Below are 27,923 nucleotides of genomic sequence, written 5' to 3' on the forward strand. Positions count from 1 at the left end.
TCAGGCCAGGAAGACCACAAAGATGATGAAGAAGACAATGAGGATGAGGAAGATTTTGATCATGAGCCACCGGTTGGAGGTGACCGACTGGAAGTACTTGAGGATTTCGGAGTGGGCGGCCTCAACATCCAGCTGGGCTCCTAGCACGTTCTCGTCGATCCTGGGGACAGGGCCGGGAGGAAGGAAACGGGACACAAGATTAAAAAGAATGCTGTTGAAGTCATTTATTGACATGGAAAAAAAGTCACAATGTGTGGGAGACAAAGCACGTACGTATGTGTATAGAAGAGTCTTCAAAGATTATATAAAAATTCATGGTTTAGTTTGAAAACCAGCTCTGCCACTTACTAATTTATGACTCTAAGTCATTTAATCTCTGTGTGGGTGTGTGGGTGTGTGTAGCCGGGGACTGATTGAGCCGAGGGCATTCTATCTCTGAGGTACACCCTCAGCCTGTGTGTGTGTGTGTGTGTGTGTGTGTGTGTGTGTGTTACTGGGGATTGAACTCAGGGACATTCTACCTCTGAGCTACACACCCCGGACTATTTTATTTTTAAACAGACTCTCACTAAGTTGCAGAGAGTCTTGATACATGGCTGAGGCTGGTGGAGAAAAAAAAGATTCTCCTGTTTCCCAAGTACAGGGATTATAGGTATGTGTCACCATGCCTTCTTCTAATTTTTTTTTTTTTTTTAATTTGAAAACAGGATCTCACTAAGATGCTGAGGCTGGCTATGAACCTGTGATCCTCCTGTTTTGGTAGAGGAGCTGATACAGGAGGATTCCAGGTTCAAGGCCAGCCTCAGCAACTTAGTGACTTTTTTTTTTTTTTTTTTGCAGTACTGGGTAGTGAACCAAGGGGGATTCTACCTCTGAGCTACACCCCCAGCCTGATTTTTATCTTTTTTTTTTCTTTCTAGTACTGGGGATGGAACCCAGAGGCATTCTACCTCTGAGCTACACCCCAGCCCTATTTTTTATTATTTATTTTGAAACAGGGTCTAAGTTGTGGAGGGCCTGATTAAGTAGCTGAGGCTGTCCATGAACCATGATCCTCTGTCTCAGCCTCCCAAATGCTGGGATTACAAGCATGTAGCACCACACTGGCTTTTATGGTTTATTTTGTAGGCTTTTATGCTTTATTTTTAAACAAGGTCTCAATAAGTTGCAGAGGGCCTAAGTACTTGAAGCTGGCTGTGAACCTGGGATGATCTTCTCTCAGTCTCCCAAGTACTGGGATTACAAGCATGCGCCACCACATCAAGCAAGAGACCACATTTTAAGGGGGGGAAAAATGGTGGCACACCCTTGTTATACCAGTACTTGGGAGGCTGAGATATAAGGAATGCGCAGGTTCGAAGCCAGCCTCAACTACTTAAGCCCTCTGCAAGTTAGTGAGACCCCATTTCCAAATAAAATATAAAATGAGTTTGGTGTAGCCTTGAGGTAGAAAGCCCCTGGGTTCCATCCCCAGTAACACACACACACACACACACACACACACACACACACACACACACGATGGGGGATGTGGCTCAGAGATAGAATGCTCCTGGTTTCAATTCCCAGTACCGAAGAAAAATAATATTCATGTTAGACTGGATTTGGTTATACATTCCTATAATCACAGTTCTTGGGAGACTGAGACAGAAATATCAAATGTTTGTGGACAGCCCAGCAGTATCTTACCAAGACCCTGTTTCCAAATAAAAAATAAAAGACAGTCAAGTGTAATCTTGGACACTTGTAATCTCGGCAATGTCAGAAGGCTGAGACAGGAGGACCGTGGTTTGCAGACAGCCTCAGCTACTTAGTGAGGCTTTTTGCAACTCAAGAAGACCCTGTTTCGAAATAAAGAATAAAAAGTAGGGCTAGAAGCCCAGTATGGTGGCGCACATTTGTAATCCCAGCATTTGGGAGGCTGAGACTGAGGATCCTGGTTCGTGGCCAGCCTCAGCTACTTAGTGAGGCCCTTTGCAACTGAGTGAGTTCTGGTTTCTAAATAAAAAATAAAAATAGGGCTACAGTATAGCTCGGAGGTAGAATGCGTCTGAATTCCATCCCCAGTACTGGAAAAAAAAAGGGGTGGGGCTGGAGGTATGGCTCGGAGGTAGAATGTCCCTGGATTCTATCCCCAGTACTGCAAAATAATAAAAAATAAATTAAGCTGGGAGTGCTTGTGCACGCTTGTCATCCCAGAATTTGGGAGGCTGAGACGGGAGTACTGCAGTTCGCGGACAGCTTTAGCTATTAAGTGAGGCCCTTCACAACTCAGTGAGACCCTGTTTCTAAATAAAGAATAAAGCCGGGCGTGGTGGCGCACGCTTGTAATCTCCGCGCCTGGGAGGCTGACACAGGAGGATCACGCTGGTTCGGAGCCAGCCTTGCTGGCTTAAGAGACCCTGTTTCCAAATTTAAAAAAATAGTTCTGGGAGCGTAACCCGGAGGTAGAAGGGCTTCCAGGAACACCAGTACCACCAAAAATAAATAAATAAAAAATTAAAAAATAAAGAATAAAAAATTGGTCAGGGGATGTAGCTCGGAGGTCAAATGCCTCTGGGTTCCATCCCCAGACCTGCAAAAAAATATATAATAATAATGATAATAATAATAATAAAAGACAAGAACTGGGTTTGATGGCACAAGCTTGTAATCCCAGTACTTGGGAGGCTGAGACAGGAAGATAACAGGTTTCTTGGCCAGCCTCAGCTACTTAGTGAGGTCCTTTACAAGTTCGTGAGACTGTTTCAAAATAAAGAATAAAAAATAAGCCAGGCGTGGTGGCGCAAGCTTGTATTCCCAGTACTTGGGAGGCTGAGACAGGAGGATCACGAAGGCTCGAAGCCAGCCTCAGCAGCTTAGTGAGGCTCTCAGTAACTTAATAAGACCCTGTTTCCAAATAAAATATAAAATAGGTCTGGGAGTGTAGTCTGAAGGCAAAAAAGTGCCTGAGTTCCATCCCTACCTAGTACCCACACACACACACACACACAGAGACTGGCACATGCTTATAATCCCAGTACTTGGGAGGATGATACAGGAGGATTACAGGTTCACAGCCAATCTCAGCTACTTAGTGAGGCCCTCTGCAACTTAAAGGATAGCCAGGGATGGTGGCAAATACTTGCAATCCCAGCATTTGAGAGGCTGAGACAGGAGGACCCGGGTTCGTGGCCAGGCCTCAGCTACTTAGTGAAGCCCTCTGCAACTCAGTGAGACCCTGTTTCAAATTAAGAATAAAAATAGGGCTGGGATGTAGCTCGGAAAAGAAAGCCCCTGGGTTCACCCACCAATACAACAACAAAAAGACAGGTGTGGTGATACATATCTGTATCCTAGTATTTAGGAGGTTGAGACAGAAGGACTGCAGGTTTGAGGCCAGCCTCAGCAAAGTCTTCAGCAACTTAGTGAAATCCTCTTTCAAAGTAAAAAATAAGCCAAGCACGGTGACCTGTGCCTGTAATCTCAATTACTGGGAAGCTGAGAAAAGATTGCTGGTTTGCTGCCAGCCTCAGCAACTTAGTGATGCTCTCAGCAACACAGTGAGACCCTGCTTCAAAAAAATAAATAAATCAAGCCAGGTGTGGTGGTACAGGCTTGTAATCCTATTATTTGAGAGGCTGATACTGGAGGATGGAAGGTTTGCAGCCAGCCTCAGCTACTTAGGCCCTCTGCAACCTAGTGAGACTCTGTTTCAAAATAAAATAAAAAATAGGGCAGGGGGTGTGGCTTGGAGGTTGAATACCTCTGGGTTCCATCTCCAGACCCGCAAAAATAAATAAATAAATAATTAATTAAAAATTAAAAAAAAAAAACCAGAAAACCTCACTAATGGCCCACCAACTAGCTTTAATCTAATCATGAAGACAGACTGAATCAAAGAAAAAATACGTCAGCCATACCTGTAATGCAAGGTAGGTGGAAGGCTGAGACAGGAGGATAATAGCTCCAAAGCCAGCCTCAGCAACTTAGCGAGACCCTGCTTCAAATTAAAGAATTAGCTGGTAAAAAGCCAGGCATGGTGGCCCAAGCTTGTAATCCCAGCATTTGGGAGGCTAAGACAGGAGGATCATGTTTCGTGGACATCTACTTAGTGAGGCCCTTTACAACTCAGTGAGACCCTGTTTCAAAATAAAGAATAAAAACTAGGGCTTGGGGGTGTAGCTCAGAGGTAGAATGCCCCTGGATTCCATCCTCAGTACCACAAAATTAACAAATTAATTAATTGCTGAGGCTGGCTTGGGACCAGGGATCCTCCTGTCTCAGTCTTCTAAGAACTAGGATTCCAGGCATGCACTACCATGCCTGGCTACTTACTTCTTTTTTATTTTGTGGCACTGGAGTTTGAACCCAGGGGCATTCTACCTTCAAGCTACAACTCCAGTTCTTTAATTTTTGTTTCAAAGCAGGGTCTCACCAGTTCGCTAAGAGTCTCACTAAATTGCCAAGGCTTTCCCTAAACCTGGCCTCCTGTCTCAGTCTCCTAAGTACCAGTAGACCCGCACCACATGCCCAGCAACTTGACTTCTTTTCTGCGACAGTGTTTCACTACGTTGCTCAGGTTGGCCTCAGTTTTATGATCCTCCTAAATAGCCGAGATCCAGGTGTGCACTGCAATGACTTGCTTAACCTTGGGAGGAGGCCAGGGAGGCTTCAGGGAGCCCTGAGAAGGAGTGTTCTGACCACAGACCCCACTGGGCTCCACCTTCCACACTGCACTCTCAAGGACACGTCCTGATTGCAAGACCAGCTGTGTTACATCAAAGTAACAGAGTCCAACATGTCCTTGAAGGCACCATCTGGACCTGGGAGATGACTAAAACACCCTGAATTATTTTATTTTTTGTTTTTTTTTGCAGGTCTGGTGATGGAACCCAGGGGCATTCGATCTCCAAGCGACACCCCCTGCCCTATTTTTTATTCTTTATTTTGAAACTGGGTCTCACTGAGTTGCAGAGGGCCTCACTAAGTAGCTGAGGCTGTCCGCGAATCACAATCCTCCGGCTTCAGCCTCCCGAATGCTGGGATTACAAGTGTGCGCCACCACGCCCGGCCCGAATTCTTTTTTGAGTGCTGAACTGATGTCATCCTCACACATTTCCTTCTACCCACTCCTCATGAAAGTTTCCTATAAAAGAAAAGCTATCAAGCCAGGCTTGGTGGCACGTGCTTGTAATCCCAGCATTTGGGAGGCTGAGGCAGAAGGATCGTGGTTCACAGCCAGCCTCAAAGGTAGAAATGCAGCCGGGCGTGATGGCGCACGCTTGTAATCCCCGCGCTTGGGAGGCTGAGACAGGAGGATCGCACGGGTTCGAAGCCAGCCTCAGCTACTTAGTGAGGCTCTCAGCAACTTAGTGAGACCCTGTTTCCAAATAAATATAAAAAAGGTCTGGGAGTATAGCCCGGAGGTAGAAAGCCTCTGGGTTCCACCCCCAGTACCATCCAAAAAAAAAAAAGGTAGAAATGCCCCTGGGTTCCAGCCCCAGTACCACAAAAAACAAAAAGCAACAACCAAAAAAAAAAAAAAAGAGAGTGAGAGAGAGAGAAAGCATTAACCCCCAATGGTATCTCTCACTTTGGAGATAAGAAACACTTAAATGTGTATTTCTTGCTTTTCTAAGTAAATCTGTGTATAGCTTTACTCTCTATCTTGAAAATATCCTTTTCCAACCTAAGTCTGTGCCACAGCATGTGTGACCACATCCAGCTTGGTTTTTTTTTTTTGGGGGGGTGGGCAATGCTGGGAATCAAGTCCAAGGCCTTACACAGGCTAAGCATGCACTCTACTACTTCTGAGCCACACCTCGGATTCCGCCCTAATTTTAAGGACACATCTCTTTCTCTGCTTGCTTCTCTCATCTTCCTGAACCTTCTCCCCCAGTCTCTCTGGACAACTCCTTCCCTTCGCAACTAACTCCTTAAAATCACGGGATGTAGCTGGCGCTTATAATCCCAGTACCTGGGGGACTGAGACAGGAGGACTGCATAGTCAAAGCCAGCTTCATCAACTTAGTGAGGCTGTCAGCAACTCAGCAAGACCCTGTTTGCAAAAAATAAAATAAGCCGGGCGTGGTGGCGCATGGTTGGAATCCCAGTACTTGGGAGGCTGAGACAGGAGGATCACACAGGTTCGAAGCCAGCCTCAGCTACTTAGTGAGGCTCTCAGCAACTTAGTGAGACCCTGTTTCCAAATAAAATACAAAATAGGTCTGGGAGTGTAGCCCAAAAGTAGAAAGCCTCTGGGTTCCATCCCCAGCACCACAAAATAAATAAATAAATAAATAAATAAATAAATAAATAAATAAAATAAATAGAGCTGGGATGCCATGCATAGTGGTGCAAGTTTGTAATCTCAGCATCTGAGAGGCTGAAACAGAAGGATAGTTTGAGGACAAGCTCAGCTACTTAGTGAGGCCTTTTGTAACTCAGTGAGACTTTGTTTCAAAAAGTAAAAAGACTGAGCTTCTCAGCATTTGGGAGGTGGAGACGGGAGGATTGGTTCCCACACAGCCTCAGCTACTTAGTGAGGCCCTTTGCAACTCAGTGAGACTCTTTTTCATAAAAATAAAAGGCTAAAAAATAGAGCTGCAGAAGAAGAAGAAGGAGAAGGAGAAGGAGAAAGAGAAGGAGTAAGAGGAGGAGGAAGAGGAGGAAGAGGAGGAGGAGGAGGAGGAGGAGGAGGAGGAGGAGGAGGAGGAGAGGTGCTAGGTATAGTGGCATACACTTGTGATCCCAATACTTGGGAGGCAGAGATAGGTCTGAAGCCATTCTCAGCAACTTAGCAAGACCCCGTCTCAAAATAAAAAATATAAGCCGAGCGTGGTGGCGCACACTTGTAATCCCAGGATTTGGGAGGCAGAGAAGGGAGGATCATGGTTCATGGACAGCCTCAGCTACTACTTAGGCCCTTCGCAACTCAGTAAGACCCTGTTTCAAACATAAAAAAAAGGACTGAAAAATAGGGCTGGGGGTGTAGCTCGGAGGTAGAATGCCCTGGGTTCCATCCCCAGTAACACAAAATAAATAATAAATACATAAATACATAAATAAAATAAAAATATAGCCAGACATGGTGGTGCATACTTGTAATCCCAGTACTTGGAAAGCTGAGACAGGAGGATCGCAGGTTCTTAGCCAGCCTCAGCTACTGAGGGTGTAGCTCAGAAGTAGACTACCCCTAGGCTCCATCCCTAGTACAACAACAACAACAACAACAACAACAACAAAGGGCTGGGGGTGTGTAAGGGTACAGCCCGGCCTCAGACTTGCAGCTCTCTTGCCTCTTTCCTTCGGGGAGGTTCGACCTCTCAGAAACTGGGGCTACAGGATGGCACTACTGCACTAGGCTAACATTTATCACCTTCTAACTTACTAAGCCATTTATGTACTATGTTTATTTCTCAACATTTCCTCACTAAATGGCCAATTCCACAAAAGCAAGTATTGTATGTCTTTTGGCCATTGCTATACACATCCCTTTACCTCACTGGATAAATGGTAAGTGCCATAGAAGAGCTGATGAAATGGCCCTTGCAGAGCCGGGCGTGGTGGCGCACGCTTGTAATGCCAGCATTTGGGAGGCTGAGACAGGAGGATCATGGTTCGCAGACAGCCTCAGCTACTTAGTGAGGCCCTCTGCTACTCAGGGAGACCCCGTTTTAAAATAAAGAATAAAAAATAGGGCTGGGGTGTAACTCGGAGGTAGAATGCCCCTGGGTTCCATACCCAGTACTAAAAAAAAAAAAAAAAAAAAAAACTTGCATAGCACGTGGTGAGAGGAACAGAGAGGCCTTCCCACTTTTTCTGTCTCCCTCTACCCCTGTTTCTTACTTCCTAGCCACACTAGTGTAACTGGATGCAGCCATACTGTCCCACTTAAAGGCATTTACTGTATCTGTCTCGCTGCCCAGAACACTCTCTATGCACAGGTTTGTCCCTCCTGTCATTTAGGTCTTTGCTTAAATTTCAAGTCTTCAGAGCAGCTTTCCATTCCACCAGTTTAATACTTTCTTTCTCAAGCACTTTATTTTACTTATGTGTGTGTGTGTGTGTGTGTGTGTGTGTGTGTGTGTGTGTGTGAGAGAGAGAGAGAGAGAGAGAGAGAGAGAGAGAGAGAGAGACTGACAATGAAACCCAGGAGTATTCTACACCCCAGACCAATTTTATTATTTTATTTGTTTGTTTATTTATTTTGTGGTACTGGGAGCAGAACCCAGGGACTTTTCTACCTCTGGGCTATACTTCCAGACTTTTTTAATTTATTTTTTATTTTTTGGGGAGGGGTCTGGGGATGGAACCCAGAGGCATTTGACCTCTGAGCTACACCCCCTGCCCAATTTTTTATTTATTTTTAAACAGGGTCTCACTGAGTTGCAGAGGGCCTCACTAAGTAGCTGAGGCTGTCCGTGAACCACGATCCTCCTGTCTCAGCCTCCCAAATGCTGGGATTACAAGTGTGCGCCACCACGCCCGGCTCCAGAGCTTTTTTATACTTTATTTGGAAACAAGGACTCATTAGGTTGTCGAGAGCCTCACTAAGTAGCTAAGGCTGGCTTTGAACCTGTGCAATCCTCCTGTTTCAGCCTCCCAAACTCTGGGATAACAAGTGTGAGCCATCACACCCGGCTTATTATTTTACTTTGAAACAGGTTCTAAGTTGCACAGGACCTAAATTAATAAGACTGGCTGTGAGCCTGTGATTCTTCAGTCACCACTTCCCAAGTACTGGGATTACAAGCGTGCGCCATCACACCTGGCTCTATTTTTTCATTCATTCATTCATTTACTATTTATTTAATTTTTGCAGTACTGGGAATTGAACCTAGGGGAATTCTATCTTTAAACTATACCTCCAGTCCTGTTTTTTATTCTTTATTTTGAAACAGGATCTAACTCAATTGTGGAGGACCTCACTAATTAGCTGAGGCTGGCAGCAAACCTATGATCCTCCTATCTCAGCCTCCCAAGTATTGGGATTAAAAGTGTGTACCACCATGCACAGCTTTTTTTCTATCTATCTATCTATCTATCTATCTATCTATCTATCTATCCAGTACTGAGGATGGAACCCAGGGGCATTCTACCTCTAAGCTACACCCCCAATCCTATTTTTTTGTTTTGCTTTGTGGTACTAGGGATAGAAATCAGAGGCATTCTACATCTAAGCTACACCCCCAGTCCTATTTTTTATTCTTTTTTTTTGTGTGTGTGTGTGTGTGGTACTGGGGGTGGAACCCAGGGGCTTTTCTACCTCTGGGCTATATACTCCCAGGCCTATTTTATACTTTATTTGGAAACAGGGGCTCACTAAGCTGCTAAGGCTGGCTTTGAACCTGTGATCCTCCTGTCTTAACCTCCCAAAAATCAGAATTATAGATGTGCACCACCACACCGGCTACTTTTTTTTTGAGATCAGGTCTAAGTTGCCTAGGCTAACCTCAAACATGGGATCCTTCTGCCTCAGCCTACCAGGTCACTGGGGTTAAGGCATACAGCACCACACAGGCCAGTTCAGTCACTTCCCCTAACACATCATCCCAATTTAACTCTCTGTAACTTTTATTACAACAGTACCTAAAATGTGCCTGCTGAGAAGTTCTTTCTAATGGCTGACCAAACTTGCTCTATCACACATACAAAGAGAGCTCCATGAAAGAGCCTGCACTGTTCTATTCCTCACAGTGCCCCAGCAGCTGGACTGGTGTCTGACACGATCAGGTGCCCCATAAACACTTGCTGAGTGGATGGAGGAAGGGAACCTGCACCCTGGGGTGGGCAGGATCCTCTCCACCCTTCCAGAAGGCACCACGCTGTCCTGAGGACTGATGACGGGAACCCACGGGAAGAGGCACCTCCTGTGTGGACGAGCAAGTCCTTACCTCTGAATGGTTTCCTCCTGTTCCTTAACCATGTGTGCCAGCTGCTGAAAGATGGAGCCCAGCTCAACGATTGTAGACTCAATGTTCTGCATAGTGTCTGCCCGACTCTGGATGTAGGAATCCTTTAGGAGGGAGAAAGTATATGTGTACTGTGAGCTTCCTAAAGGTCCCGCCTAACTCTTTAAGACCATCCCACTTGCCGTTCTGCCTGTGACACACTCCAGACATTCTCTTGGGGATCACAGTGGACAACAGAGTGGCTGGTCCTCCCCATCCAAGGGCCTGGGTACCTGCTCATCAATGAGCTGCAGCTGCTGGCTGGTCCGCGAGTCCATCATGTCAATGGCCACATCCCTAGAGGCATGAGATTCTGCCCCCAAAACCACAGGACCTCCTCCTGGGGAGGAAAGAGCACAGGGCACTTATTAATGGTGAAAAACAGGTTCAAAGCCCACATGCTAGCTGGGCGCGGTGGCACACACTTGTAATCCCAGCATTTGGGAGGCTGAGACAGGAGGATCGCAGTTCGTGGACAGCCTCAGCTATTTAGTGAGGCCCTCTGCAACTCAGCGAGACCCTGTTTCAAAATAAAGAATAAAAAAAAATTGGGCAGGGGGTGTAGCTCGGAGATCAAATGCCTCTGGGTTCCATCCCCAGAGACACACACACACACACACACACACACACACACACACACACACACACAGAATACAGAGCCAGGCATGGTTGCACACACTTGTAATCCCAGCATTTGGAAGTCTGAGGCAGGAGGATCACGGTTCGCGGACAGCCTCAGCTACTTAGTGAGGCCCTCTGCAACTTAGACCCTGTTTCAAATTAAAGAATAAAAAATAGAGCAGGGGCTCTAGCTCAGAAGTCGAATGCCCCTGGGTTCCATCATCAGACCCGAAAAAAAATATTTATAATAATAAAAAGAAAGCCGGGTGTGGTGGCGCACACTTGTAATCCCCGCACTTGGGAGGCTGAGACAGGAGGATCGCACAGGTTTGAAGCCAGCCTCAGCTACTTAGTGAGGCTCTCAGCAACTTAGTGAGACACTGTTTCCAAATAAAATGTAAAATAGGTCTGGGAGTATAGCACAGAGGTAGAAAGCCCCTGGGTTCCACCCCCAGTAACACACACACACACACACACACACACACACACACACACACACTATAAAAAAATAATAAAAAGGGACTGAGGATGTAGCTTGGAGGTAGAATGCCCCTGGGTTGAATGTCCAGTACCGCAAAAAGAAAAAAAATGTGAATATACGCACAAAAAACTGGCAACTCTACTTTAATCTGAGTGTGACTGAATTCATCTTACAGTGGGAATGTGGAAGACTAACTGTAGGAGACTAAGTATGGATCGTGAGTCCCCACATCCAGGTTTGACCTGAGAAATAATGCCTAGCAACTTCCTGGCCCTTCATTCCACTCAACGCATCTTTAGAGAATGCCAGCACAGCTTTGGTAATCCGGTAACCACGCCCTGGTCCCCAGGGCTTCCCATACTGCCCAAGACTTACCCAGGTGGTTAGGGGCAAGGGGCAGGGCTGACACCGGAGCCCGGGAGAACTGCTCCCGTCGACTTCTCTGCTGCTTTAGGTTCTGGGGTTGGGGAAGAAATGCAAAGGTCCTGAGGCCTCTGGAAAGCAGGCACATTAAAGAAAGATCCCTCTTGTTGGCCCCAAGAGCCTTCAAACATGTCCCTCTCCCACTCCTCCTTGGGCCAGTATCCCCGTATTCCTACCCCTCCTAGGGACTCCTCTCACCTCTGTCCTCACTTCTAAAACCGACTTGAAGTCATTGGACATGGAAGCCAGTCTTGACTAGAAGAAAATGAAAGAAAAAGGGTCGGGCAAAGACAACAACACTTTCTCCTCTTTCCCTCCATCCCCAAGGACCCACCTGCAGAGAGACCACAATGGTGTTGGAATGGGTCTGCAGGTGCCGGCCACTCTGGCTGCCCTTGGCCCTCACAAAATCCTGAAGCTGAGCGATTTGTTTGTTAAGGCTATTGATGTCCTGGTAAAAGAACCCACAGAAAAATCGAGTATTAACCAAGGAGTCCTTAGCCGGCGTCTCTATCCATGGCCGTCTCTGGCAGGGAAGGCAGGATGAAAGTTGCTAGCAAGAGGAGGTGTCCCAGTGAGGCCCTCCAGACAGATCAGAAGGGTGTGCTACGTTTTTCCAAGCTCTTGTGTTTGCTCTGGCTCAGTCCTTAAAGAGCCAGAAAAAGCAAAGTTGGGCCTCATCCATTTGTAGTTAGCTAAGTGTGGTGGCGCACCCCTGTCATTCCAGTACTTGGGAGGCTAAGATAGGTGGATCTCAGTTTCAAGGGCAGTCTGAGCAAATAGTGAGACTCATCAACCTGTTTCAAGACCCTGCTTCAAAATAAAAATAAAATAGGGTTGGAGGCATAGCTCAGAGGCTGAACGCCCCTGGATTCAATCCCTAGTACCAAACAAAAAAAGTAAATGAAGGACTTGTTTACCCTCCACCTTACTGCCCTGCTCCACCCTGTGAGACCATGGAACCCTCTCAGAGGCCACAATCTCAGACCCGGAACATGCTGACCAACAAAGCACCTGGACAGCGCTCAAGAAAAGGAGTATGTCCAAGACACCAAAGCTTCCCAGGCTTCCCAGAGGCATCAACAAGGGACCTTTAGATACAAAGTTCCTATTATGTTAAAAGAGTAAATGCTGTGACTTGTCTGAGGTCTCAGGGTGAGTTAGTGGCACAGGCATGCTTTCTGCACCATAACAATGTATGGTCTGCTCCCCACGCCGGCTCTCAGGGGACAAGGGAGAGGCAGGCAGCGGCCAGGGGGTGACAGAGAAAGCCTGTCCTTGCATAGCAAAGTGAGAGGAAAAAAGGAAAGGCGAGGAGGCCTGGAGTTGTTGCCCAAGAGGGAGTGCTTGCCTAGCATGCCCGATACCCTGGGTTTGATCCCAACACCAAAAATGAAACCAAAGCGATAACAGCTACTTTGTATTTGTTTAGTTTGTCAGTAGTGCGTAAAGCATCTTGTAACTTTATCTGTCCTTTGACTTACCATAGAAAATTCTTTTACTTAACAACTCTCAATTTCCCCCTCAAAGCCACTCTCTCCTTTTCTTCCTTCTTTTGCATTTTGGTAAGTGGCATCACCCTTCACAAGGTGCTCAGACCAAAAAATTAATAGCTATCCTCCATTCCTCTTTCGCTTACAGCCACGTGGAGCCTATCACCATGCGATCCCCCTATCGCAGCTTCCCAAGGACTGAGATTACAAGTGGGGACCAACATGCCCAGCTGCTTTGTGTGTGTTTGTGTGGCATTGGGGATGGAACACAGGGATCTTCTACCTCTAAGCTACTCCCCCAGTCTTATTTTTTATTCTTTATTATTATTATATTTTGCAGGTCTGGGGATGGAAGCCAGGGGCTTGAGCTACACTCCCTGCCCTATTTTTTCTTTCTTTCTATATATATATATATATATATATATATATATATATATATATATTTTTTTTTTTTTTTTTTTTTTTTTTGGCAGGTCTGGGGATGGAACCCAGGGGCATTCAACCTTTGAGCTACACTCCCTGTCCTATTTTTTATTCTTTCTTTCATTTTTTTGTTTTTTATTTTTTTGCGGGTCTGGAGATGGAAGCCAGGGACATTTGGCCTCTGAGCTACACCCCTGGCCTATTTTTTATTCTTTATTTTGAAACTGGGTCTCACTGAGCTGCTGAAGGCCTCACTAAATAGCTGAGTCTGTCTGCTAACCACGATCCTCAGGTCTCAGCCTCCCGAATGCTGGGATTACAAGTGTGCGCCACCACGCCTGGCATTAGTCTTTATTTTGAAACCAGGTCTCACTGAGTTACAGAGGGCCTCACTAAGTAGATGAGGCTGTCCATGAACCGTGATCCTCCGGTCTCAGCCTCCCGAATGCTGGGATTACAAGCGTGCGCCACCACGCCCGGCTCTTCTTTTGCTTTTGAAACAGGGTCTAAGTTGCGGAGGGCCTCACTAAGTATCTGAGGCTGTCCGCAAACTGCAATCCTCTGGTCTCAGCTTCCCAAATGCTGGGATTATAAGTGTGCACCACCACACCCAGGTTTATTCTCTATTTTGAAACAGGGACCCACTAAGTTACAGAGGGCCTCAATAAGTGGCTGAGGCTGGCCATGAACCTGTGATCTTCCTGTCTCAGCCTCTCAAGTACTAGGATTAAAGCCTGCACCATCATGCCTGGCTAAAGACTTTAACTTTTGCTTTTATTTGTTTACTTATTTGTTTATTCATTCTTTTTTGGGGGGAGGTGATACTGGGGGTGGAACCCAGAGGCTTTCTACCTCCGGACTGTACTCCCAGACATTTTTTTTTATATTTTATTTGGAAACAGGGTCTCACTAAGTTGCTGAGAGCCTCACTAAGCAGCTGAGGCTGGTTTCGAACCCGCGCGATCCTCCTGTCTCAGCCTCCCAAGCGCGGGGAGGACAAGCGTGCGCCACCACACCCGGCCTTCTTTGGCTTTTTGTAAGATCTTTTCCATACCACTCACCTCCTACTCGTTGAAAGTATGGAGCTGGACATCAACACTGTGCCTAAAGTCATCTGTGCTCAATACAGTGCTCGTACACGGTAGACGATTAACAAGTGTGTGCTGGCTCAAGGGAGAGCAAGATGTTTAGGCCTGAACATCTAGAAACTTGTCCTGGGCCTCTGTGGCCATGGAAACTGATGGAAGCCGTCCGATTAGAATTCTGGACTCTGCTGTTAACTAGCAGCTCACCTGTTTGATGATGTACGTTAACTCCTCGATTTCCACTGCTTTATCGTCAAAGAGAGACTTGCGTTTTGCCACTGCCGAGGCAAATGAGAAGTGCCACAGGTGAGGTTACAGCAGACAAGGTTCGGAGGGCCAGGGGCGTCGCTCAATGACAAAACGCGCACAGGGCCCTGGGGTTGATTCCCAACGCCATGCAAAATAAAAATGCAGGGAGTACAGCTCCTTAGGCCTCTCTGGTTTAGTGTCCCACCTCTAAAAGAGCCCAAAACACTCACAGATTGTCAGCTTCTCCAGCTTGGCAAACGTGTTACTGAGGTCTTTCCCAATGCGCCTGCAAACAATGACTAGTGAGAACACTGGAAAAGGGCAGCAGAGGGACTATTCTTACATTAGCTTCAAACAGCCGATCCCAGCCCGCACAGCCAAGCCAGCAAAGGCAAGCCTGCTTCTCCACAGACATTACAGCATCACACCACAAAGCTGCTCTCAACTCACTTGGCCATGAGGGTAAATTCACTGCGCTGTCGAGCAGCACGCAGAGCCGGCTTATTTGTCTGGATTCCATTCTGAAAAGCAATACCGAGAGGTGACAATTTTCCTTCCCGCCTACCCCATTTTGAGCTTTTCTCACATGTCCAATAAACTCTCCCTCAAGTACTGGTAGCATCCACAATCAGACAATCTACATTTACCAATGGTATGGCCACGCAGAAGACAAGCAGACCTGGGTTCAAATCTTGACTACACCACTTAGGAGCTGAGGTATGTAGGGCAGGTTACCTATTTTATTTTATTTTATTTTGCGGTACTGGAGATGAAATCCAGGGACATTCTACCTCCAAGCTACACCCCCAGCCCTATTTTTATCCTTTATATTGAAACAGGGTCTCACTGAATTGCGGAGGGCCTCACTAAGTAGTAGCTGAGGCTGGCCGTGAACCGGGATCTTCTTGTCTCAGCCTCCCAAATGCTGGGATTACAAGCGTGGACCACCACGCCCGGCCCTAAACCATTTTAAATATCTATTTACGCTTCCTGCCTATTTCTACAAAATGAAGACAATCCACCTGTGCCCAACTGTTGTTACGATTAGAGATGCTAAGGGCTGGAGAGTACTTTAGCCAATTATCTAGACACTGCAAGCACTAACTGGTAGCTAGCATTGTCATTCTATCCCTGGAATCAGGGACTCAATGAGGAAAACTGGATAGTTCTTGGAGATCACGGAAAATAATCAGAGAGCAGCTGTTAACCAGAGCTGGATAGTAAAAATACAGTTAGTTACTCAGGTCTCACTTGGATTTGGAAACTCCATGTTGAAAAAAAGGAATCTAATTTTCAAAAAAGAACTCTAGCTGGGCATGGTGGCTTGTAAGCCCAACTACCTGAGGAGGCCTAAGACAGGAGGGTCGCAAGTTGGAGGTCAGCCTGGGCATTTACATACAAAGACCCTATCCCAAATACAATATTAAGAGGGCGGAGGCCAGGCGTGGTCATACATGCCTATAATACTAGCACTTGAGAGGCTGAGACAGAAGGATCAAAGGTTCACAGCTGGCCTGGGCTACTAAGTGAGGCCCTCTGAAACTTGGTGGAGCTTTCTTTCGAAATAAAAAATAAAGCCGGGCGTGGTGGCGCACACCTGTAATCCCAGCATTTCGGAGGCTGAGACCAGAGGATCGCGGTTCGTGGACAGCCTCAGCTACTTAGTGATGCACTTCAAAACTCAGCGAGACCCTGTTTCAAAATAAAGAATAAAAAGTAGGGCAGGGGGCCGGGCGTGGTGGTGCACGCTTGTAATCCCGGCACTTGGGAGGCAGAGAGAGGAGGATCACGCAGGTTTGAAGCCAGCCTTGCTGGCTCTAAGAGACCCTGTTTCCAAATAAAAATATAAAATAGGTCTGGGAGTGTAGCCCAGAGGTAAAAAGGTTCCACCCCCAGTAGCACCAAAAAAAAAAAAAAAACACCAAACAAACAAACAAACAAACAAACAAAAACAAAATAGGGCAGGGGGGGGAGCTCCAAGGTCAATCCCTGGAGTTTCATTCCCAGACCCATAAATTAATTAATTAATTAAAAAATAAGCCTGGCATGGTAGTGCATGCTTATAATCCCAGTACTTGAGACACTGAGACAGGAGGATTGTGGGTTCTTAGCCATGCTCAGCTGAGTGAGGCCCCTTGCAACTTAGTGAGACCATGTTTCAAAATAAAGAATAAACAGGGCTGGGGGTGTAGCTTGGAGGTAGAATTCCCCTGGGTTCCATTCCAGTATCACACAAACAAAAGAAAACAAAAATAAGCCGGGCATGGTGGCGCATACTTGTAATCCCAGCGCTTGGGAGGCTGAGACAGGAGGATCACGCAGGTTCAAAGCCAGCCTCAGCTACTTAGTGAGGCTCTCAGCAACTTAGTGAGACCCTGTTTCCAAATAAAGTATAAAATATGTCTAGGAGTATAGCTCATATAGTAGCCCAGAGATAGAAAAGCCCCTGGGTTCCACCCCCATTACCACACAAAAAAAAAGGGGGGGCTTGGGTTGCGGCTCAGAGGTAAAATGCTCTGGGTTCAATCTTCAGTACCAGAAGAAAACAAAATAAAAAGGGCTGGGGATGTGGCTTGGCAGTAGAATGCCCAGGAGTTCAATCCCCAGTACAAAATAAGTAAATAAACAAACAGGCTGGGGATGTAGCTCAGTGTTAGAGCACTTGCCTAGGATGCTGGGGACCATGGGTTCAATACCTGTAACACACGTATATACCTCCAAAGTTACTTTAATAAAATGATCTGAAAAACTTTCTTCCTGCCCTCTGTTCTCTACAATACAGATAGAAAAACTGAGGCCCAGCTAGATTAACTAGCTTCCCCATGGTCAAAACGCAAGCCTGTGGTGGAAATGTACCCGAACTAGAATTCAACACGCATGTGTCTCACCTGAGGGCTCTTTCTAGAACTCTTTCCTTAACCAAACCAATTATTTTACAGCCATCTTCCGTCCTGAGGTATTCCTTCCTAACAGCAATTCTAACCTCTGGGAAGTCCCTTACAAAGATAGGTCTAGTTCGTGTCTCCATTTAGCACGCTCAACTTTTCTCTGGGTTTTAGTAGATCCCACGGTCCCCATCCAACCTGTCAGCTTTCCATCAGGTTCTCCCCAAAATTACTTCACTTGGCAGTGCTGGAGCATAGACCTGCCCAAATGTAGTAGAGCTAATTTCCAGCCTTGCCCACTCCAGGTCCTTACCTGACGGCTCTGGAGTGACTTGCAGGCAGACAGGAACTCCTGGGTCCGATCCCGGCAGGACATGGTGTCGGGAGGGGGAGGGACCAGGAGCACTGGAGGGGGCACAGGGGCGATGTCGTTGCTGCTACTGCCAGCAGGTGCAGGGGACAGGACCTGTGTCTTTGAGAGACCCAGGTAGACACCCTGATCCGTGTTCTTAGACCCGTAGCGTTTCCGCGGGATCATTGAGTCGCATAACCTCGAGCTGTTGCGGAGGGGAGAGTGTCATCCCCCAGGCAGCCTGCTTCCCCACGACCAGCTAACCCAGGGGCCCTCCCGGCACTCGGCCGACTTTGGCGCCCAAGGCCACCCGCAGATCCGGGGGCCGGCCCGCGGCGGGAAAGGGCCTCAGGCGAACCCTCCTCGGGTCCTTCTTCCAACTGGGCTCCGGCGGCCAGAGCGCGGGCCGGGCGGGGTGGAGGCGGGTCCCGCGGCCCCGACCCCCGGCCTGGCCTGTGCAACTGCCCCAGGCCCTGCCCGGGCCCTTCGACCCCTCTGGGAGAACGGACCTCCGGAGGGGGACACGCTCCGGTGGGCGGACCGGGAACCTCTAGGTGTTTATTTGAAACCGGAAGTCCCGCCCCCGCCAAGGTCCCGCCTTCTGGAAGACTGCAACCACGGATTAGCTGAGGCCGCCATCTCTCTCCACAGAGGCTTTCCCGGTTGGACGGCGAGGTGCTCGCTCACGCGGGGCCGGGCCCGCAGGCTTGCCCGCTCGCTTCGGCCCCTGCCCCCCGCCCGTCGCCGCCCCGGCGCGGACACGGCAGCCGGGCCCCCCTTCCAGCGGATCCTACCTTCTCTCTGCCGCCCGCCGCCGCCGCCGCCGCCAACTCCTGGGCCGTCACCGCCTCCTCCAGAGGCGCCGGAGCCGCCGAAACCCGACCGGAGACCTGGGGCCGCCACGTCACCCACACGCAACCCCGCCCCCGTGACGGGAGGCCGCGCCACGCCTTTCCCAGCCCAGCGACTCGAGAGACACGCCCCCACCAACGCAAGCGAGGCCCCGCCCTCCCATTGGCTAACCCGCCGCCGAGGCCCCGCCCCTCCGGGCGAGAGAAGAGGCCAGGGGGCTGGGCTAGACTCAAGGGAGGAGCCTTAAAGAGCCCGCGGCCCACAGGAACCTGCTTCCAAAACCCCCGGGGCAGACAGAAAAGCCGGAGTGTTTAAGCGAGCCCTCGTTAGAAATTTTATTCTCTGGAGGCTGGGACGGACTGGAGTCACCCCTTCTCCGGCTCCTCCTGGCTGTCCTCATGCTGGCCCTCCTGGATCGGACTCCCCTGCCTTTGACACTGATCCGACTGCCTCTTAATTGTCCGCGAGGAACCCCGACGGCTGAACATGGATAGCCGCCTCCATAACACGGTGATCAGAAGACTTTCGTTAGACTTGCGATTCCGGCGCCCTGAGGAGTCCAAATCCATTTCAGCACCTCCTACAGGGACGAGGAAGCTGCTGAACCCAGCCCTCCCCTCTCCAATCTAGTCTCCAGGACCGTCCCTAGGGACACCCCGGCCCTCCCCAGCTCCCAGGACCCTCTGGGTCTCAGGCCCCACCTTCCCCGATTTCCTCGGACCCGCCATCCTTGCCCTGATCGTCAGAGATACGAGTATCTTTGTCCTGGCAGCAGCCCATGGCCCCGCGCCTCCTGGGGGCCCTGACTCCGTGCTGCCCACAGCGGCCCGCCTAGCTCCAGGTCCGCTTTTGTGACGTCAGATATCCTACTGCCTCAGCTCAAGGCGCCCCCACACTCTAGCCACCTCCCTCCCATCACAAAAGGCTCAGGGTCACGGTGGGTGCTCAGATGTTTATTTACAAAGTGGGCGGAGGGGGGGGGGATCAGGGGCTGGCGGATCTGGGCCGCTTGTGTTTTCTCGGTCTGGTTTGGAGAGTCCCCTGGGTCTGATTCAAATTGGGGAGCTTCGGTTTGGCCGCTGCCTCCAGGGATGCCCAGAGTTCATCTGTCTCTGTGTCTTCTGTAGGCTCCTCCTTGGGTTCTTGGGGCTCATCCTGGTGAGTGGGAAGAGAGCTCAGGGGTCAAGAATAGGGAAGGAGGCCTCAGCTGGGAAATAATCCCTCTGGGGCTACCACCTTTACCTCTGAAAAACCCACTGCCACCATGCTCTGAGGCATGCCAGTCACCCTTGGTGATCACCCTAGCAAAACCAACTGTTAACACCCCTCAGAGAAATTAAGTAAAGCAGCAGGCGAATGGACAGCCCTGTGCTACAGCTGCCGCCACCTCTCCACAAGGAAATCCTCACAGGCCAGACCTGTCTGCTCACCTCCCAGTTTTCCCTGCCTGACAGAAGGAGGCAGTTCAGTTGAGACTTGAGATAAACCTGCAAAAAACAGAGACCTTGAGAAGCCCAGGCAGGCTGAGATAAAATCTGAGTGGGGGTACACGATGTGTGTGTGGTTGTCCAGGAGACCACGAGTTAGGAAGATGGGCCAGGGCCAAGAGCTGGGTTCTCACCTTATGTTCCAGGCCCCGGGGATTCCGGATCCTGTGTATCCTCAGGACTCTGTCCAAGCCACAGGAGGCCAGTAGGGGCTTCGAAGGGTGGCACTGCAACCCACGGACGCTGCCTGCCAGCCCTTTCAGACAGCCCAGAAGGCGCCCTGGCAGAAGCAGTGGCATCAGCGCTGGCCAGCCACTTCATTTCAGTTCAGACCACCATACAGTTCAACATCTAATCCTCCATATCACCCTGAGATACCAGTTAGGAGTAACCATTTTTTTTTTCCTGTGGTATTGGGGATTGAACCCAGGGGCACTCTACCTCTGAGCTACACACCCAGCTCTATTTTATTATTTATTTTGAAACAGAGTCTTGCTAAATTGATTAGAGCTTCGCTAAATTGCTGAGGCTGGCCTCAAACCTACAATCCTCCTGTCTCAGCCTCCCAAGTACTGAGATTACAGGCATGTACCACTATATCTGGCTACCATTTGTGTGTGTGTGTGTGGGGGGGGGTAACTGGGAATTAAACCCAGAGGCAATCTACTTTCAAGTTACACCCCTAACCCAATTTTATTTCTTACTTGGAAACAAGCTCTCATTAGATTGATAACACTCTCACTACCTGCTGAGGCTGGCCTCAAACCTGCAATCCTCCTCTCCCTTCCAAGGACTGGGATTACAAGCATGTGCCACCACACCCGGCCTGGCTACCATTTTTATTTTACAGGTGGGGACTAGGGCATGGGGAGTTGAGGATATCTGGCTAAGGTCATACACCCTTTGATGGAATCAGGACTTGATCGAGCCCAGGCAAAGTGGCACCTGTATGAGGGTTCAATGGCCATCTGGGAGGAAAGCCGGGCTTTCTGCCCCTTCTCCTCCCCAGATACCCCCAAGCCCACTCACCTTGCCGAATGTCAATTTCTGCCAGTTGTCCATGCGTGTTCCCCACAATGACGGAGCTGAGAAGACAGAGGCAGGGGGGTCAGCAGGGATGTGCTGAGTCCTCCCGAGCCCCACACCTGCCTCTCTGACCACTCACTTGCCCTCAGGAGTGAGAGTCATGGCTGTCAGGGGATACTCTCCGTAGGTGGTCTCCAGAACTGGCCGGCGCTGGGGAGAGGCTGGATCGTAGACACGGACCTAGAGGAAGACGGCATCTCAGGGCACGCTCGCCCCGCCTCGCCGGCAGCTTGGCCCCTCTGCGTGCTCATCCTCTCTTCTGAACCACGCTTCCTTGTTTCTGACCCGCACTCAGAGAAACGTTCTTGTTTGTTTGTTTTTTTCTGTGGTACTGGGGATGGAACATAGGGACCTTCTACCTCCAAGCTACACTCCCACACCTATTTTGTATTTTATTTGGAAACGGTCTAAGTTGCTGAGAACCTCACCAAGTAGCTGAGGCTGGCTTTGAACCAGTGCGATCCTCCTGTCTCAGACTCCCAAGCGCGGGGATTACAAGTGTGCGCCACCACGCCCGGCAAACATTCTCATCTGAAACATGTCCTCGCGTCTGAGTGTGGCGCGATGGACAGGGCTGAGGGGGAGAGGTCCCTGTCCTGGGGTGTGAACATTCCATCCTCAGTGTTCCTACTTTGGAGTGGAGGGATGGACGGTTGGAGAGTGCTAAGTTTTAAGCAGAGAGGTTTAGCCTGAACAAGGCAGGACAGAGGAAGCCACGTGTTCTCAGCAGAGGCATAACGCCAAGACCAAGCTTCTGTACGCAGGACTTGAACCAGCCCTGCCTAGCCATAAAGATACCTAGCAGGTCGAGCATGTGCTGTATACCTGTAATCCTAGCACTTGGGAGACTGAGATGGGAGGGTGGCAGGTTCGAGGACAACCTCAGCAACTGAGCGAGACCCTGTTTCACACTGAAACGGAGGAGAAAGTGCATGCTTCCCGAGCGCTCAGCAGGGGAGAAGCCCTTTTGCTAGGAAGTCACCTTATCCCAGGAATAGACAGGGGTAAAACGGTGCCTCACCTGGTGGTAGCCTGTGCATGTGATAAGCTTCTGTGACCCAGGGAGGAACTGTATATCCTGGTCCCAGATGGGAACCCGAAGGTCAAGCCAATCATTCCGCACCTGAGGTAGGAAGACGGGGAGCAGGGTGGTAGCGGGCTTGGCATTCCACTGCCCCCGCCCGCCACCACCCCTAGAGCCCATCTGGTCTCCGATCAGTCAGTAGCCTCAGACTCCCTCATCCCCAGACACAGCCCCTCCCCACCCCATCACTCACATTCTTGGCCCTGAATATAGGTTCCTCAGACCCCTGCAGGTCCCACACCTTCAAAGCATTCTCCTTCCCCCCAGTGGCAACCACATGGGGGCGTGCTGGGTCTTGACGCATCCTACACACCCCAGGACCCACTCTCAATTCCAGGAGCTGAAGAGATAAGAGACAGTGGTTCTGGTTCCGAGGTTCGTAATCGTTCTTCTCCCACAGCCCTCAGCAGGCCCCGCCCGGGTGCGCCCCCTCCCCGGCCATCAGGGTGGGGAGCCTCACGGGGTCAGGAGCTGCCGCCTCGTCGTCACGCCAGACTCTCAGGATCCCAGAATCCACACACGTGATGAGAGTACTGCAGGAAGTGGAGGATATAATTGAGACTTAAAGGGTCTGTGCCACGCGTGGGGGCGCACGCTTGTGATCCCAGCATTCAGGAGGCTGAGACAGGAGGATCGCGGTTCACAGACAGCCTCAGCTACTTAGTGAGGCCCTCTGCAACTCAGTGAGACCCTGTTTCAAAACAAAGAATAAAAAATAGGGCTGGGGGTGTCACTCGAGAGGTAGAATGTCCCTGGGTTCCATCCCCAGTACTGCAAAATAAAAATTTGGAGCTGACACACCTCCAAATTCATCTTGACTAGGCTCCCTCCTAACAGCCCCGCTTATAAGGAAGCTTCTCGACACTTGGGTTCTATGCAGGGCTCGACAGCGTCCAGGCTACTGTCAACTCATTTTCCTCAAATGGGGGAAAGGGGCGTTAGTTTGATAAATGAGGAAACGGAACCTCTGAGAACTTACAAGACTTGCTATGCCTGGGCTGTGGCGACCATCTCCCAGTGCTCGCTCCAGTCCACCTCACTCCCACAGGCACGCAGCTCTGCCCCGGGGTCTTCCCACTCAAACCCAGTAACCCCCATCACGTACAAAACCAAGATGCAAATCTCTCATCCCAGCACGTATCGCCCTATGCGTTTAATCGCAACCAAATGCAAAGGCCGACTCTGTTAAAATGCTTCCCTGGTTTCCACCTCCAAATCTATAGACTAGCCTCGTTCCTTCGTCCTTCTGTCCAAATTCTACTCATCCTTCTCAAGTCCCAGTTCAAAACCCCTATGCTCCTGGGCGTGGTGGTACAGGCTTGTAATCCCTAGTACGTGGGGGGCTGAGGCAGAAGAATCACAGGTTCGCGGCCAGCCTCAGAAACTTAGGCCCTTCACAACTTAGTAGACACTTTATCAAAGTAAAATAAAATAAAATAGGACTGGGGGTCTAGCTCAGAGATAGACCGCCCAGGTTCGAAGCCAGCCGCGCGCGCTGACTTAGGAGACCCTGTTTCCAAATAAAAATGTAAAAACGGGTCTGGGAGTGTAGCCTGGAGGTAGAAGGGCTTCCAGGAACCCCAGTACCACCAAAAAATAAAAAAAAAATAAATAAAAAATAAAAGCTTCATCACCTTAGTGGTGGTAGTTAGTTCCTATTTATTTTTACTTTGGCACTGGGAATTGAACCCAAGGGTGTTCTACCTCAGAGCTAGACCCCTAGCCCTATTTTATTTATATATATCTATATATACCTATATCTATATATACATATATATCTATATATCTATATATAGATATATAGATATATACACACACATACATACATACACACACACATATTTTTGGTGGTACTGGTGGAACCCAGAGGCTTTCTACCTCCGGACTACACTCCCAGACCTATTTTCTATTTTATTTAGAAACAGGGTCTCACTAAGTTGCTGAGAGCCTCACTCAGTAGCTGAGGCTGGCTTCGAACCTGCGTGATCCTCCTGTCTCAGCCTCCCAAGTGCGGGGATTACAAGCGTGTGCCACCACCCCGGGAATTATTTCTTTCTTCTTCTTCTTTTTTTTTTTTTGTGGGTCTGGGGGATGGAACCCAGGGCCATTCGACCTCCGAGCCACACCCCCTGCCCTATTTTTTATTCTTTATTTTGAAACTGGGTCTCGCTGAGTTGCAGAGGGCCTCACTAAGTAGCTGAGGCTGTCCGCAAACTGTGATCCTCGGGTCTCAGCCTCCCAAATGCTGGGATTACAAGCGTGCGTCACCATGCCCGACTTTATTTTTTTAGCGGTATTGGGGTTCCTGGAAACCCTTCTACCTCGGGGCTACACTCCTATTTTTATATTTTTATTTGGAAACAGGGTCTCTTAAGGCAGCGGCTTTGAACCTGTGAGATCCTCCTGTCTTCTGCCTCCCAAGCGCAGGGATTACAAGAGTGTGCCACCACACCCGGCTTTATTTATTTTGAAACAGGGTCTCACTAAATTGCAGAGGCTGGTTACAAAGCTGCGATTCTCCTGTTTCAGCTTTCTAAGTCCTGGAGCTACAGGTAAATGAACGCTAGCATGCCGGGCTGTTGGTTGCTATTTATTTATGTACTTACTGTGTGACATGAGTGTGTGCGTGTGTTAGTTACTGAGGATGGAACCCAGGATCATTCTACCTTCTAGCTACACCCCAGTCCAATTTCATTTCTTATTTGGAAACAAGGTCTCGCTATGCTGATGAGAATCCCACTACTTCCTGAGGCGGACCTCGAACCTGCGATAAACCAGTCTCAGCCTCCCAAGTACTAGGATAACGGGCGGGCGCCACCACGCCCAGCGGCTGTTGGTTCCTATTTCAAAGCATGCCCACAACTATTAAAATCACTCGCCCAGGGTTAACCAGAACGTTATAATAGTGCCCGGAGAACAACCCTAAAGGATGCCAACTTCACACAGAAACTTCAACCTGCACACCTTGATGCACTCCGCTCTGTGCCTGGAACTAAGTATGTTCAACCGATGCGCGTGATAGGAATAAATGAACGAGGGCGGAACCCGAGGTCCCCGCCACTCACCCCAGGCCTGTCACCTACAGGTTGATCGCCATTACCCCGCCCCCGGGGAAGCCTGGACGCTCTTCCCCGCGGGCTGAGGTCGGGCAGGGGCCGCCTTACCCGTCGGCCTGGGCCAGGCCCCGGAACGCGCCCTCCCCGCCGGGGCAGTGCCTCTGGCCCTGGAAGACGCCCTCCTCGGTGCTGAAGCGCCTCACCGTCCGGTCCGCGCAGCCCAGCAGGATCTGAGGGCGGAGAGGGGCAGGATGGCGGGCGGCCGCGCTGCGAGCCCGCGCCCGCGCCCCTCCGCCCGGCCGGCGCCCTCACCTGCGTCTCGCCGCCCGCGCCCCAGCACAGCGCGCTCGCCGCCTCCTCGCGCCGCGGCTGGCCGGCCGCCGTGAAGTTCGCCGCCTGCTTCCGCTGCAGGTTCACGCCTGCGGGGCGGGCGCGACAGTCGCACCGGGCTCGCGACCCCCGCTCTCCCCGGCGCCCCACCCCGCCACGCACCTTTCAGGATCCCGGTCTCCGTGCCGACCCACACGTGGTTCCAGCGCGCCGCGGCGGCCGCCATGATGGACCCGCGCCGCCGCGCACTTCCGGCGCGCAGAGTGCGTCATCCGCCCGCGCCGCAGCCCCGCCCCGCCCCCAAGCCGCGCCGCCTGGAAGGCTGAATGAAGACACCTGACGTGCCCGCTCGGAATCCCGGCATTACGGAGGCTGAGACTGGAGGATCGCGGTTCCCGGCCCTTTGCAACTCAGTGAGCCCCTGTTTCAAAATAAAGAATAAAATGTTGGGTAGGGGGTGTTGCTCGGAGGTCAAATGCCTCCGGGCTCCATCCCCAGGCTTGTAATCCCCGCGCTTGGGAGGCAGAGACTGAAGGATCACACAGGTTCGAAGCCAGCCTCAGCTACTTAGTGAGGCCCTGTTTCCAAATAAAATATTTTTAAAAATTACGTCTGGGAGTATAGGCCGGAGGTAGAAAGCGCCTGGGTTCCACCCAAAATACATAAATAAAAAATAACAAGGGTGTATTCATTCGAGTCACCCCTCCATGCCAGTCTGGTATGGAGCTGTACCTATCTTCTGTATTTCTATCTTTTTAATAAATTTATTTACATCTTAAAAAAAAAGAAAGCCGGGCGTGGTGGCGCACGCTTGTAATCCCAACGCTTGGGAGTCTGAGACAGGAGGATCGTGTAGGTCCTCAGTGAGACCCTGTTTCAAAGTAAAGAATAAAAAATAGAGCTGGGCGCCGGGCATGGTGGCGCACGCTTGTAATCCCCACGCTTGGGAGGCTGAGACAGGAGGATCGCACAGGTTCGAAGCCAGCCTCAGCTACTTAGTGAGGCTCTCAGCAACTTAGTGAGACCCTGTTTCTAATAAATATGAAATAGGTCTGGGAGTATAGCCCGGAGGTAGAAAAGCCCCTGGGTTCCACCCCCAGTACCACCAAAAAAATAAAAAATAAAATAGGGCTGGGGGTGTAGCTCAGAGGTAGAATGTCCCTGGGTTTCATCCCCAGACCCGCAAAAAAAAAAAAAAAAAAAAAAAAAATTTAAAATTAAAAAAAATAATAATAAAAAGATAGGACAGGGGATGTAGCTTGGAGGTCAAATGCCCCTGGGTTCCATCCCCAGACCTGCAAAATAAATAAATAAATAAATAAATAAATAAATAAATAAATAAATAAATAAATAAATCTGGGTGTGGTGGCACAGGATTGTAATCCCAGTATTTGAGAGACTGAGACAGGAGGATCACAGTTTGCAGCCAGCCTCAGCTACCTAGTGAATAGATCCGCAATTTAGTAAGACCCCGGTTTAAAATAAAGGATAGGGCATGGTGGCACATGTTTGTAATCCTAGCATTCAGTAGGCTGAGGCAGAAGGATCGCAGTTCCTGCGGACAGCCTTAGCTGCTACTCAGGCCCCTTGCAAGTCAGTGAGACCCTGTTTCATAAAGTAAAAAGACTCAAAAATAGGGCTAGAGTGTAGCTCAGAGGTACATTGCCCCTGGGTTCCATCCCCAGTACCGCAAAAAATAAGTAAATAAATAAAAAGTCTAAAAGAGTAGGGCTGGGGATGTAGCTCGGACGTACAATGCCCCTGGGCTCTAAACCAAGTACCGAAAAGAAAAAGAATAAAAAATAGGGCTGGGGATATAGCTCTGAAGTAGAATGCTCCTGGATTCCATTACCAGTATATAAAATGAAATAGGGCTTGCGGGGCGTGGTGGCGCACGCTTGTAATCCCAGCATTCGGGAGGCTTAGACTCGAGGATCACAGTTCGTGGACAGCCTCAGCTACTTAGTGAGGCCCTCTGCAACTCAGCGAGACCCGGTTTCAAAATAAAGAATAAAAAATAGGGCGGGGGGTATAGCTGGAGGTAGAATGCCCCTGAGTTCCATCCCCAGACCCGCAAAAAA

General features: G+C 49.6%; 2 protein-coding genes across 3 annotated transcripts; both read right to left on the reverse strand.

The window, feature by feature from the left end:
- Positions 1–18,133, reverse strand: STX5 (syntaxin 5; the record flags this gene model as incomplete). Its single annotated transcript, XM_080698520.1, has 10 exons — positions 1–160; positions 9,879–10,000; positions 10,169–10,275; positions 11,413–11,494; positions 11,659–11,715; positions 11,795–11,911; positions 14,669–14,739; positions 14,941–14,996; positions 15,161–15,231; positions 17,909–18,133. 10 exons carry the CDS (start codon positions 18,131–18,133, stop codon positions 1–3), a joined length of 1,068 nt encoding a protein of 355 aa, XP_080554646.1.
- Positions 18,134–19,783: 1,650 nt separating this feature from the next.
- On the reverse strand, positions 19,784–26,068 carry WDR74 (WD repeat domain 74; the record flags this gene model as incomplete). 2 transcript variants are annotated; one of them, XM_080710276.1, is made up of 11 exons in its annotated part: positions 19,784–19,954; positions 20,230–20,286; positions 20,421–20,566; positions 21,316–21,371; positions 21,452–21,552; positions 22,394–22,495; positions 22,650–22,796; positions 22,917–22,989; positions 25,621–25,742; positions 25,825–25,931; positions 26,005–26,068. In XM_080710276.1, 11 exons carry the CDS (start codon positions 26,066–26,068, stop codon positions 19,784–19,786), a joined length of 1,146 nt encoding a protein of 381 aa, XP_080566402.1. The 2 variants fall into 2 exon arrangements, with proteins under 2 accessions (XP_080566402.1, XP_080566403.1); XM_080710277.1 differs by lacking the exon at positions 20,230–20,286.
- Positions 26,069–27,923: the final 1,855 nt, after the last annotated feature.

Source organism: Muscardinus avellanarius (genome assembly GCF_963383645.1).
Source record: "Muscardinus avellanarius genome assembly, chromosome: 1".
Lineage (NCBI taxonomy): Eukaryota > Metazoa > Chordata > Mammalia > Rodentia > Gliridae > Muscardinus > Muscardinus avellanarius.